The sequence below is a fragment of the Cebus imitator genome, unplaced genomic scaffold (assembly GCF_001604975.1).
Source record: "Cebus imitator isolate Cc_AM_T3 unplaced genomic scaffold, Cebus_imitator-1.0 Scaffold21, whole genome shotgun sequence".
Classification (NCBI taxonomy): Eukaryota; Metazoa; Chordata; class Mammalia; order Primates; family Cebidae; genus Cebus; species Cebus imitator.
In genome coordinates, this window is record NW_016107336.1 from 1,001,342 (window position 1) to 1,014,624 (window position 13,283).

The following is a 13,283-nucleotide window of genomic DNA, read 5'->3' on the forward strand; positions in this document are numbered from 1 at the left end:
AGCTGAACTATATTTTGACTTTTTTTGTTCTGAGTTCTTATATAATCTTAGTAAAGATACTTAACTTCGGCGGATATTCATATACTTATTATGTGGGAATTATAATTTCCCCTTACTGTAGCAGAGGTTATGCAGTGTTTCCAAAATTTTTTAGCTTTTTAAAAAGACTTGAATTAATAGAAATTATTATAATACAAATTATTAAAATTTATGCATGGAAAATACATAGAAACTATATTTTGACCAACAGTGTCTAAAACAAAACTTGCAAGATCTATGGATTGGACAGCTTCAAAGTTCATAAAAGAGTCTTCCAGGTAGGCATGTAACTCATTGATAAATGAGACAATTTCTTTGGACAGAGATTGGCTTTGGATTAGTTTGGAAAGAAATAGTTTAGCATGCTATTTTGGCTATCTATTGTTACAAAACCACCTCAAAACTAGAGGCTGGAAACGACAGCCATTTTATTTGTTCATGAGTCTGTGCCTCAGCTTTTCTACTGGGCTCAGTGGGGCACATTGTTCAGCTGCTGTTTCATGGGGCCACTCATTCAAATGGATGTTGTCTCTGGTGGTTAGTTGAGGCTGGATGATCTCTAATGGTCTAACTCACATGACTGGCATTGGTGCTGGCTTTTATCTGAGCCTTTCTCTCTGTGGTTTCTCATCTTCCCAGAGGTTAGCCTGGACTTCTTTGATGGTGGCTTCAGAATTCCAAGAGGGCAAGAGCAGAAGCTTCAAGACACCCTTAGATCACAAATTTGCTTCAAACTCTTAATGTTTGTCAAAGCAAGTCACAAGGCCAAGATTTAAGAGGTGGGGAAAAACAGATTCCTCTTCCTGTTGATCATATGAAAAGGTCACATTGTAGAAAGTGGTTTGTACAGGGCTGTGAAGAATTATTACATCCATATTTGCAGACAAGCTGCCACACATGACAGGGGCTAGGGCAAAGAATATTTAGATAAGATGGTCTATTAATAAATTTAAAAATTTGAAATAGAAGAGTTACATCATGAACAAGTGGGGAGGAAGACCCCAAAACAGTTCAACATCCAAACAGCAAAGGCTCAAAACAATCTGTTAAAAAAAACACAAATGTTTTTAAAATGTAAAAATATAAAGAATTATTATTTAATGGATTTTGGATTTAACTAGTATATAGAAATACAGCTCTCCAAATTAAAAGGTAGAACTTGAAAGGCATTGCTTAGGAAAGATAGCCAAAGGCAAAGGAAAATGATTCTCAAACCCTTGAGTGTCCAGTTGATGGATTCTTAGAATGAGATAGTTTGCAGTAGAGGAAGTAAAACAAAATATGTGCAAAATGGAGACTTCTAAAATTAAATTACTTACCATGAAGAAGTTATGAACTTAGAGATGAATATCAATTTGGTATATATCTTTATGTGATAGTTACTTAACATGATTAGTATTGCCAATGTTCTCCCCAAATTAAGCTTTTATCACAAATTTCCATGTTTGCCATGTAGGTAAATACTGGGGGAAAAAACTCTAGGACTTACAGTTGGCAGGGATTCTTGAAAGATAGCAAAATAAGTGGCTTTCTATCTTGCTCTCTTAATTCTACTCTATCTGCCTTTCCTGATCCCAACTATTCCTGGAGCCAGCAGACCCTGAGTAAAGGTGAAACCCCAAACTTTGTGAAAGCTGAGGGTGGGGAGTGGGGAGCAGATGGGGGCTTCCTTCCTAGGCTAGGCTGGTACTAAGGGCTGGCATCCATTGGATGAGTCCCATCATAGGATCAGGATGCATTGGATACTGTGATGAGCTTGACCTACAGAGACGGGAACTCCTGGGAGGAAAACTGAAACTCACTCTCACCCCATGGCATGTGTTTGTGTTGTGTGTGTTCCACAAGAGACCAAGGAGAAAATCAACAGTTGGGGGTGTCCTTTGGAGCAGGAGGCCTTGGAAGTGTCCTGGAAGCCAACCTGCTGTCACACTGCTAGATCATAAGAGAAGAGACTATTTTGCTTCCCCCTACTCATAGAACTTCAGTTCCATGGGTCCTTCAACAATCAGACCTGAACTCCAATGATATAACAAAGAAAAATATTGGCACTGCAACTAAAGGGAAGACAGTCTACAAGAACAGACAGAACTCACACTGAATGTGATGGAGCGGCAGCCAAAGACAAATGACAAACTGACAAAAAATAGAAAGAGCACATTAGGAGATACAGATGCAGCACAAGAAGATTTTCTAGAGATGAAATGCATGACTCCCCCATCAAACATTTTAATAAATGAACTGAAGGTGTTGATGAGCATTCTTGAGGCTTGAATTGGTAGCTTAGAATATGAAAGTACAGACAAAAACATAAAGGAATGGAAATCACAAAAGAAAATAGATCCAGGAAATATAACATGTGAGTAACAAGAGAGCCAGAAAGAGAAAAAGGAACAGATGGAAGAAAGGCAATAATTAAATAAATATAAGAAACAAATTTTTTGAGCTTAAAAATCAGGACTTGAGTCTGTAAATTCAAATGGCTTATTAAGTTCTAAGCAAAATTTATGAAAAAAGACACCTGTGGATTTATTGGAAAAGTCCTTGAACTATCAAGAGTAAGAAGAAAAATCTTAGAAACTTCTATAGAGAGAGAGCAAATTACTTGCCATGAAGAAGTATCAGACTAGCAGCAGATTTCTTATCCATGACACAGAAAACTTAGTAATTTCAGCAGACCATGCTGATGTTACCAAAATACCAAGAGTTTGGCCTAGGCCCTACTTGCTCGCTGCACAGAAAGCCAATCACTGAGACAATGAGTATTGCCAAGGAAGACGCCTTTAATTGGGTGCTGTGGCTGAGGAGATTTGAGATTCTTCTCAAAGCCATCTCTCTGACAGACTAAAACCAGGAGTTTATATAACAGGGAAGAAATGTAACCATGTGTAAGAAAACAGGAACTAGAGAGGGGCAAGGAGTCAGTCATGATGAATGAGGGGCCCCTCATCTGGTGTGGTGATCTGGTGAGTTTCAGTTCTTTGATACCATTTTTGAGAGGCCTGAAAGTCCTCTGCTGAGGAAGGAGCTCAGATAAAACAAATATAAGTTATAAGCTTTAAGACAAGAAAGGGCAATTTAGGTTTATAAAAAAAAAAAAAAAAAGAATAGTCTATGGGACTATCGGGTTGGTTTCAGAGAGAAAAAGACAGCAGCCAGCAGCCTAAAAATCCCATACATTTCCCTGTCAGGAGTAAATTTATTATTATGTAAGAATTCAGAACCTATTTTCTGACAAAAATAATAATACCAAACAAAAAGTAACTGAACAAAAAGTTAACGAGAAACACAGACCTTGAGATGAAGGAAGATAATAGGAGGGATATATTTGGAATTTTTAATAAATTAAATGAAGTGAAAAGGAAAGAATGAGTTAATATAGAATAGTCTTTACATTAAATGTGAATGAGCTTGGAAAAATAACAAATTTTTAAAATTCATTAAATGTTTTAATGGGAAAATTGTCAGACTGAGTTAAAATTCAAAACCCAGGTCAGGCATGGTGGCTTATACCTGTAATCCCAGCATTTTGGGAGGCCAAGGTGGGTAGATCACTTGAGTCCAGGAGTTTGAGACCAGCCTGGGAAACATGGCAAAACCCTGTCTCTACTAAAAATGCAAAAATTAGCCAAGCATGGTGGTGCACACCTTTGATCCAGCTACCCCAGGGGCTGAGGCGGGAAGATTGCTTGACCTGCACTGCAAAGGTTGCAGTGAGTCAACATCGCGCCACTACACTCCAGCCTGGGTGACAGATCAGGAACCTGTCCCTGCTCCCCATCTCCCCCAAAAAGGTAAAACCAAGTAGTATGCTGGGGTTTTTTTGTGTGTACATGCGTGTATGTTTTCAGACATGCTCTCTCTGTTGTCCAGGCTGGAGTGCAGTGGTGCAATCACAGCTTACTGCAGCCTCAACATCCTGGGCTCAAGTGATCCTCCCACCTCAGCCTTCTGAGTAGCTGGGACCACAGATGTGCACCAACATGCCTGGCAAATTTTTGTATTTTTTGTAGAGACAGACTTTTGCCTTATTGCCTAGGCTGGTCTCCAACTGTTGGGCTCAAGCGATCTACCCATCTTGGCCTCCCAAACTGCTGGGATTATACGTTGTGCACTAATGTCCCTGGCAGCTATTTATAAGAAACATTTGAAATAAAGTAATGGAAGATGGAATTGAAAGGATGCACATACATCCCAAGCAAATGCAGAGTCACTAGAGCTAGCAATGTAAGCTTTAGATAAGGTATAAAGCTTGGTATTTAAGTGAAAGGCATACATAGGATAAGGAAAGACATTATATAATGACAAAAGAGGCAGAGTTCATGAAGAAAATAAACCTATATATGTAGGCTAACGTAGCCACTAACTCTGTGAAACAAAACTGTTAGAAAAGCAAATATATTTATGATGAGACACTTAAATACATCTCTCTCACCTGTTTCAACCTGTCATAACCTTGTACGTACCTTGATGATTCAGAAACTGATAAATTAAAAAGTTAGGTTTAATAGATAGTCTAGAACCATACAGAATATTTCTTTCTAGACTACTTAGAAAAATGATCACATAGTTGACCACAAAGAGTACCATAATAAATTAAAAGGAAGAGATTTTTTTTTTAACCTGTTTGAAACTAGCCCACCTGCAATATACCGGATTACAACATTGAGGCCAGCTTCAGTATTAGTTTTCCTCCTTTTACGACCACCAAGAGGAAGAGATTTTTTATAGATTTTGTTCTCTGATCATAATACCTTACTATTATAAATAACTTAAAGTAATAAAGAAGAAATTTTATTTAGAAATTTAAGAAAACTCTATATAACCTTCTTAAAATTTATTAATTTTTTTTAAAAATAGAGATGGGGTCTCACTATATTACCCTGGCTAATCTCAAACCCCTAGGCTCAAGTGATCCTCTACTCTCGGCCTCCTGAAGTGTTGGGATTATAGGCGTGAGCCACAGTGACTTGCCCTATATAACCTTTATATCAAAGGAGAAATCAAAAGTCAAATCACAACCATCTAGAAATCAATAAAAGGTACACAGTCTTATCTACAATCAATGGAATAGAGAGAAAGCTGTATCTATAGTCTTTAGATATTTTTAGTATTTAAGCATAAAGACAAAGTATATTCTTAGTATGAATTGGGAGAAAACAAAACAAGCAGCAATAAATTAGGGGGACTAATAAAGATAAAAGCTGAAATTAATAAAATTAAAAGGAACAGAAAGGATAAATACATATATTAGCTGGTCTTTGAAAAGCACAGTAAAATAGTTTGTCCGATTAGGAAATTAATAAGGAGTAAAACAATTTACAAGACTATAAGTGAGAAAAGAAACAACCAGAGGGACAGAGGTGATGCAAAGAAGATAACAATTCGCTGAGCTCTCTGGGAATGAATTTGAAAAACGAGAAGAAATGTATTTTTTCTTTGTCGAATATAAATGTCTAAATTTAACCTAGGAAGAAATGGAACATTTGAATAGGACAGTAACCCTAAAAGAGATGGAAAAATGATTAAAGATCTACTGTTGAAAATGACAGTGGAATCATATGAAATTATAGTTGAGTTTTATGTAACTTAAAGAACACATAACTTTATCAGTATTTAAACTGTTCCAGAAGATGAAAACCTCCTGTTTCACTTATAATACAAGCATACATTTAATGCCAAAACCTAACAGAGCACAAAAAAGTCCAGAGACCAATTTAATTTTGAATACAGATGCAAAATGTCTAAATAAAATATTAGCAGATAGAACCCATAACTGTATTTGAGGACCCAACTGTGACCAAGTAGGGTTTATTCCAAGAATATAAAAGTCAAAATTTATCAGTGTAGTTTATTACATTATGTATTTAAAGGTAGAAAATCATATGATCACATCAATAGATGCTACAAAAGCGTTTAACAAAATGTATAGATACTAGTAATAAAAACTATCAGAAGAATGGAAAGAAACCAAGGGGTTTCTTTGCCTTAGACTGGCAAAACTTGAAAGTTCAATAACTATTGCTATTCAGGAGAAAGAATACTAGTATTACTAGTTGAGTATGTGTTATAGCCTTTTTGGAAAGCAATCTGGCAAAATAGATTACAAGTAGTATCTGTTTGATCCTGAAATTCTGCTCCTTGTTCTCCTAAAGAAATAAAAGCACCCACATGTAAGGATATATATTACAAGGTTGTGTTCAGCATTACTGTTTGTGTTGGGGGAAGAATGGAGACAAATAAATGCCCACCAGGAGAGGAATGGTTGGATATATTACAATACATCCAAATGGTGAAATATTATGCAGCCATTATAAATGGAATTTAGGGTTAGGTGAGTTGCATGAGCTATTTTTGAGTAGGAAAAGCAAGATGCAGAAAACTTGGTATGATACTAATAAAAAAGAAAAAGATTGTGTTTGTGTCTTTAAAATTATGTGTAGATAGAGAAATACAGATGCTTTTCAACTTATGACAGGGTCACATCCCAATAAACTCTTTGGAAGTTGAAAATACTTAAGTTGAAAGAAAATGCATTTAATATACCTAACCTACCAAACATAGTTTCTTAGCCTAGCCTACCTTAAACGTGTTCAGGACACTTGCATTGACCTACTATTGGGAAAAATCATCTAACACAAAGCTTATTTTATACTTGATACAGAAAGGGGGCAGGGAAGTGCTGGGTAGAAAATGACATGGTCCCTGGCTAGGGCTCCATCCCTGGACCTGTCACAAACCTAGGTGAGGACAGGCATTCCTGCCTTCACACCCAACTGTTGCATTTCCCAAGACCACCCTGGACCATCACATCCCCAACCTGTACCTATAAAAACCCTGAGACACACAAGCGGGTGGATGCTGAGAGGAATGCCACAGGGTAAGACCACACTGACAGATGCTGGCAGGCTGGCAGTCCAGGGACTAATGGAATGACATGGAGTTTGGCCAGGGCAGTCGGAGGAGAGCCCAGGCCGCTGAGTTGCCTAACTCCAGGGGAAAACCACCTTCCTACTCCATCTCCCTTCTGGCTCCCCAGCCATCTCCTGAGAACTTCCACTCAATCAAACCTTGCTGTCATTCTCTGAGCCCACATGTGATCCCATTCTTCTGGCACGCCAAGGCCATTTTCCACCATTCCAGAAAGAAATACTTGTGTTGGCTGCATTTCCAGGGATGCTACCAGAGCTCAAGGCTGTCACCTGGCCCTGCCTGGAAGAGCCATTCTTAGAGGCAAGACTTGATGAAGGCTTTCCTGCTGATGGAATAGGTTTGCTGGAGTTGACCTTGGCATATTTTTTATTGGATATTTGAATATCGAGTATTTTCTTTGCATGCTACTGAGAAGTCCCTTATATAAATTTTTATAAATATGAACATTATAATCACATAACACTGTATCTTAACATATTCAGTAATCTGATAAGAGTATTTCTGTAACAAAAGAAAGCTTTGTTTCAAATAATAGCTCTCTATTGTCAAGGAAATAATTTAGATTCACATAATTATCAGCTAGAAATTGTGGCTGGCCCGACATAGAGTGTTACTGCTACTCTTCTCATGGTTAGAAGCTTGGTACAGAAAGTGGGAATGTGACCCGCTGACTGTCAAATGCTGGTGTTCTAATGTGTTCTCACATATGCGTAAACACTTATGTGTCTACTCTAGCTTTCTGTGCCTCGAGATGTAATTTTGCCTGGTTATCTTCATTGGATGTTTTACTTTTTTTCTGATGTCTTTATGCATGTGTTTACATACTTTCTTTTCCTTTTTCACATGACTCCACATACCTCAGTCCTTTCTCTGGCAATGGGGACAGATACTGCTGCTAACCTTACTGAGCCATCAGCTTTCTAACCTCTGGATTCAGGAGGACATTAAGGCTTGATGGGGGTGTGGCTGCAAAGAACACATGACATGTTCCCTTTGGGTGAGCCTAGGTCTGTGTGTGGCTACCAGGGGTACTGTTGTAGGAGCCTGTGTTTGGCAGCAAATGAATGGGGGCTTTCCAGGTGAACAGATCACTAGTGAACTGCCAAAGGCTTGAGACTGTCCCATAAAGGGAGCTAGGATTGGGTGTGGTGACCAGGATAGAACTCTTTCTTATTCTTTGGCTGTCATCCTGAAGATGTCCATCTCACAGGAGGAAGAAACGCCAGCTTTGTGGAATTGTGAGCAGGACATGGTCATGTTTTGCAGTGAGATGGACATGTGTATCCTGAATGGGGTCAGGATCAGGAATGAAGAAAATCATTAGGGCACATGGAAGGAAAGGAGAGAGAAGAGTTGATGTTTGTGTCTGTATATCTTTTGTGTGTGTGTGTTAGGCTGGATACATAGAGATTAGTTCATGGTACCAGTTTTGAAATACAGGCATACATACACAGTAAACTGTATTTAAAAAAATCCTACGTACATTTTTGGCTACCAGAGATTCTATTGATTGACTTCTTTTTGCCACTGCTACCCATTATACATTTTTGTAGAATAGGAAATCAATTACAAATTAAAGTCTTAAATCAAAATAAAGGTAATATGTATTAACAAGTCAACTATTCATGATTTTTAAAGTTATCTAAATTCAGCTACCCACTGCCTTTCTCTGTTAGTGCAGTATGATCCATAGCAAATCAAACGTCTAGCACAGCTGCACTCTGCCCTCAGAACTGTTATGGCAACTTTCTGCTATTATTGCTTGGAGGTGTGCATAGAAATTGAAATATATTTTGATATTTTTCTAGGCCAAACATAATTTAAGGTGAATCAGCTACCAAAAATACCATATATATTAAAGCTAATTAAAAATAATTTGGAAATTTTCTATATTACTGCTCCCTTCCATTAGTACTGAATTTGAGAACTGACTGTGCATATGAAACTAACCTTCAGCCATTTGTCCAAAGCTGGTAATGACCAGTAATAGTAATAGTAATAGTAAGGACTGTAGATTGTATTACACTTTCCTTTTACTACAGAAAGAGTTTATGTGAAACAAAGTAGATGAGTAAGTGAACGTTGAATATTTCTTGATAACCATGCACAAGTGATTTCTTCATGTCTAGAGACATAGCTATGCATGTTTTATCTGTGTTTACTTCTCTTTCTTGGGACTTAGACTTGACTTGTTTATAATGCTTATATCAGGTGTTACATGCCTCATTCTTCCTTTAGTGAATGTATATGCACAGCTGTTGTTTTCAAGACTGGTATTGAAACAAAAAATTGAAATGGAATAGTCAAACAATAAAGGCACTTATATAACAGATTTCTTTACACTGAGAAGGTGAGAACAGCCTGCTCTACTTAAATATGCTCTCATCTCTATCAAAGCACTCTTTGAAAACACATTTTTAACATTTGTCCTTAATATTCCCTTTTGTGTATTCCTAAGCACTATTGATGGTACTTAGACACCTGGTATTTATACCAGTCATACTCTGAATTAGTCTTGTATTTCTGATACATGTCCCATTCTGTTTCCAGAGGCCAAAATTTGTTACAAGTTTCAGAGTGAAAATCTCTTGTATCTGGACTGAAGTATGTTCTTGAGCACATAGCTAGCTCTACACTGTCCTTTATACCCATTAGGATTCTTAACTCCTTTTTCACTATCCTGCTTGTAGACTGAAACAGCTAAGCATGGAGATAACACTTTTCTGTTCTGGGGACAAAAGCGTGTGAAAAACTGAAGGGGATTTCACCTTCGAAGTCTATTGCTTCTAATCCTTGAAGCTCAGAAAATTCCATAAAGCACTTTTCAGAAACACCTTTTCAATGAACTGTTCATTACATTAGAATCTCTTTTCTTCTTTACAGACCCTTCATGTGGCCTTTATAAATATGCATTTGAGACAGAGTTATATGCAGAAGTTGAAAATGCCTGGAAGATTTCTGGTTTCTTTCACTACTTTTCCTGCCTTTTTGCGTCGCTGCCAGATTTGGATGATATAATATTCAGAGGGGCACCTTAATCAAAGCCATTCTTCAACAAGACACACCTGGCAGAAGATTGCCCACGTAATTCAAGATGGCCAGTCAACCTCCCGAAGACACTGCAGAGTCTCAGGCCTCTGATGAGCTCGAGTGCAAGATCTGTTACAATCGTTACAATCTGAAACAGAGGAAACCCAAAGTGCTGGAGTGTTGTCATAGGGTTTGTGCCAAATGCCTCTATAAGATCATAGACTTTGGGGACTCCCCACAAGGTGTCATTGTCTGTCCTTTCTGCAGGTTTGAGACATGCCTGCCAGATGATGAAGTTAGTAGCCTGCCGGATGACAACAATATCCTCGTAAACTTGACTTGTGGAGGCAAAGGGAAGAAGTGCCTGCCAGAGAACCCCACGGAGCTGTTGCTCACTCCCAAGAGGCTGGCCTCTCTGGTCAGTCCTTCTCACACATCCTCCAACTGCTTGGTCATAACCATCATGGAGGTGCAGAGAGAGAGCTCCCCGTCCCTGAGCTCCACTCCTGTGGTAGAATTTTATAGGCCTGCGAGCTTCGACTCTGTCACCACCGTGTCACACAACTGGACTGTGTGGAACTGCACATCCCTGCTGTTTCAGACATCCATCCGGGTGTTGGTGTGGTTGCTAGGTTTGCTGTACTTCAGCTCCTTACCCTTAGGAATCTACTTACTGGTCTCTAAGAAAGTCACCCTTGGGGTCGTCTTTGTCAGCCTGGTCCCTTCGAGCCTTGTTATTCTTATGGTGTATGGTTTTTGCCAGTGTGTTTGTCATGAATTTCTAGACTGTATGGCGCCTCCTTCTTAATTGGTATGCAAAATAAGAAACTGGACACATTGCCCTGTTTGAGTATGAAGTTAGATAATTTATAATTTATTTTGTTTTATGTTCTTTATGATTAGTGTCCATGACATTAACAAAGCTCCCTTGGCCATATGTTGACTCTATTGGTTTTCCTGCAGGCTGGAAGTAAAAATGTTCATTTCTACTAAAGGGTTAGCAAAATTGTATAAGCTCACCCTTCCTGGAGCACTGACAGCAGTGAGTCTTCCCAGAGAAAGGGCAGGGTTTCACTCAGCACGGCCAGACAGACAGTAGGGTTGCGGTGTGTTATGCTGTAGAGAGAGTTGAGAATGAATGGATCCCTTTTTTCGTAGTCATGGACATTTTATGAAGGCAGTTGGACATGAGAGGAAAGTTGCCTGAGACACATCTGTTACAAAGTGTGCTCCCTCCCCGCCCGTAAACCTGGTATTGGAACACCCTGGAATTGTCTTCAGGTCTTTGTTTTCTCTCTTAAGTCACTGTCTATGGTCAGCGTTCCCACTGAGATACCTGTTCCCTCTGCGCATTCTCCCTTGCCAAGAGGAAGCTCAGTTCTACTCCCTTAGGTGGTTTCAACTGAATGCCTGTTTTGCCACGTTACTAAAGAGAATGAAAAGCATTGAGGAATTTGCATCACAGTGAACTTCGTGGCAGAATGTGGCCGTTTGTCCTTGAGACACACTCTTTCCTCCATGTCTGTTTTCCTCTCTCCTCAGTCTTCTCTGAGAAGAATGGAAGAGAGTGAATTTCTCATAGAGCGATTATTCTTCATGAAAACTTCATTTGAGTCTTTCCTTCTAACATCTTAGTTTTGGTTTTTTAAACCACATTGCTCAATCAGCCTTACCCGTTGTCCTGAAAAGGTTCCATTTAAATTAGCTGCTGTAAATTCATCAAGACTTTCTTTTTTTCCCATTATATTTTTTGTTCCATTAGGATTTACTTAACTGAATCTTATAACAATTCGAGGTGAACTGTGGCAATGAAAACCCAGACACAGTTAATGAGATACTTCCGCTCACAGTTTGAAGTGCTGAGAACCTAAGTGTTTTGCTGTACGGTACTGAGTTGTATCAAAATATGATGGTTTAGGTTTATGTGCAAGACTTCGTGTTGCAGTCTAGACAGAGGGGTGGGCAAGAGACATGCAAAGCGGATGCTCTACTTGAAAAGACCCTTCAAGGAAGTAAAATGGCGGGGGCAGAGTACAGCTTACCGCATTGCTATCCCTGTTGCCTTTAGTGGGTTTTGGACTGGATTCAAGTTCTTACACAATTTATTTTGAATAAAAGCATAACCTAGGTGATTTCAGTTAATGAACTTCTTTTCATGATGTAGGGAAAGTTGAATGTGTATATTTCTGAGAAGAAATTGTTTAGCAGATTACAAGTTGGCAGACTAGAATGTTCACAGAAACCAGGCAAAAATTTTAAAAAGCATTTTAGTCTCTAAAACCCATTACTAATGATTAACATGAAAATATTTGTAACTCTTAGAAAGGGGGCATTACTAAGACGATTTTAACTTGTTTGTGATGAAATCTTTGTTGTGTGATGCAGGTACAGTGCACCCATTCCAATGTCTGTATTCAGAACAAATTGACATGGCTGGAATAGCAGTTTGATTCTAATTGTAAAACTAAACTTTGGGAACTTGTATGCCCAAAGTAAGTAGGATGAAAGTATATATGGGATATGGTCCAATGAATTTAAGCCCCAAGATACAGCTAAGTACATTTATGATTTCGTAAAATCTAGTTTGGATAGTATTGTGATGCAATTTCCAGAAAATTATTTGTGTTTAGAGTAAATATCATGTTTAGAAGATGTTTTGTGGTTTGGATTTATATATTTATAAGTTTTTTAAAAAATGTGCGTTTTGTCTGAAATGTAACATTGAGTAAATTGGTGAGTTATATAATGAGATTTCTAGAAAGCTCTGGACATGGGTACTATGTGTTTCACTTATCTGTATAGTGTCTACAATGATAAATTTGTGTCTCTGTGTATTGTGGGCAGTCTTTTTTCTAGTTAATTTGGCTTTAAAGAGCAATCTTTGTATGACACCAGAAAACTCTTCATGCTATTGATTGAAAAAAAGATAATGCTTTAATATTTTATTCACTGTGATACTGTTTTGTTTGTCTATTAAACTGTTATTTCCAAATTTAGAAGTTTGATTTCTCTGACTTATGGTTAAAATTCAGTTATGACTTTGCACCTCTGTTAGCTTTAGATAACGGCAAACATGAACTTTCAGAAACATTGGTTCAGCTAATGCCTTTATCATGCCCATGAAGACTTCAGAACTTTCCAACAAAGGGGACCTAACCCATCACACTTCTAAAAGGCCTTCATAGTTTTTCTTTTTTAAGCAGGGGAGAAGAATTAGGGGAAACGAAATAAAAATATTGTCTTTATAAATAAATTCTTCGGTTTTAGTTTGATTTCATTTCCAG

At 38.1% G+C, this 13,283-nt stretch overlaps 1 protein-coding gene across 5 annotated transcripts in view; it reads left to right on the forward strand.

Moving 5' to 3' along the window:
- RNF182 (ring finger protein 182) overlaps positions 1-12,993 on the forward strand; it is a 45,802-nt gene extending 32,809 nt beyond the window's left edge. For all 5 annotated transcript variants that reach the window (XM_037736006.1, XM_037736005.1, XM_037736004.1 and 2 more), the window contains exon 2: positions 9,853-12,993. In XM_037736006.1, the coding sequence (XP_037591934.1) occupies positions 10,064-10,807 (744 nt within the window). In that variant the 5' untranslated portion in view covers positions 9,853-10,063 and the 3' untranslated portion in view covers positions 10,808-12,993. The remainder of the gene's footprint in view (positions 1-9,852) is intronic.
- The last annotated feature ends 290 nt before the right edge of the window (positions 12,994-13,283 follow it).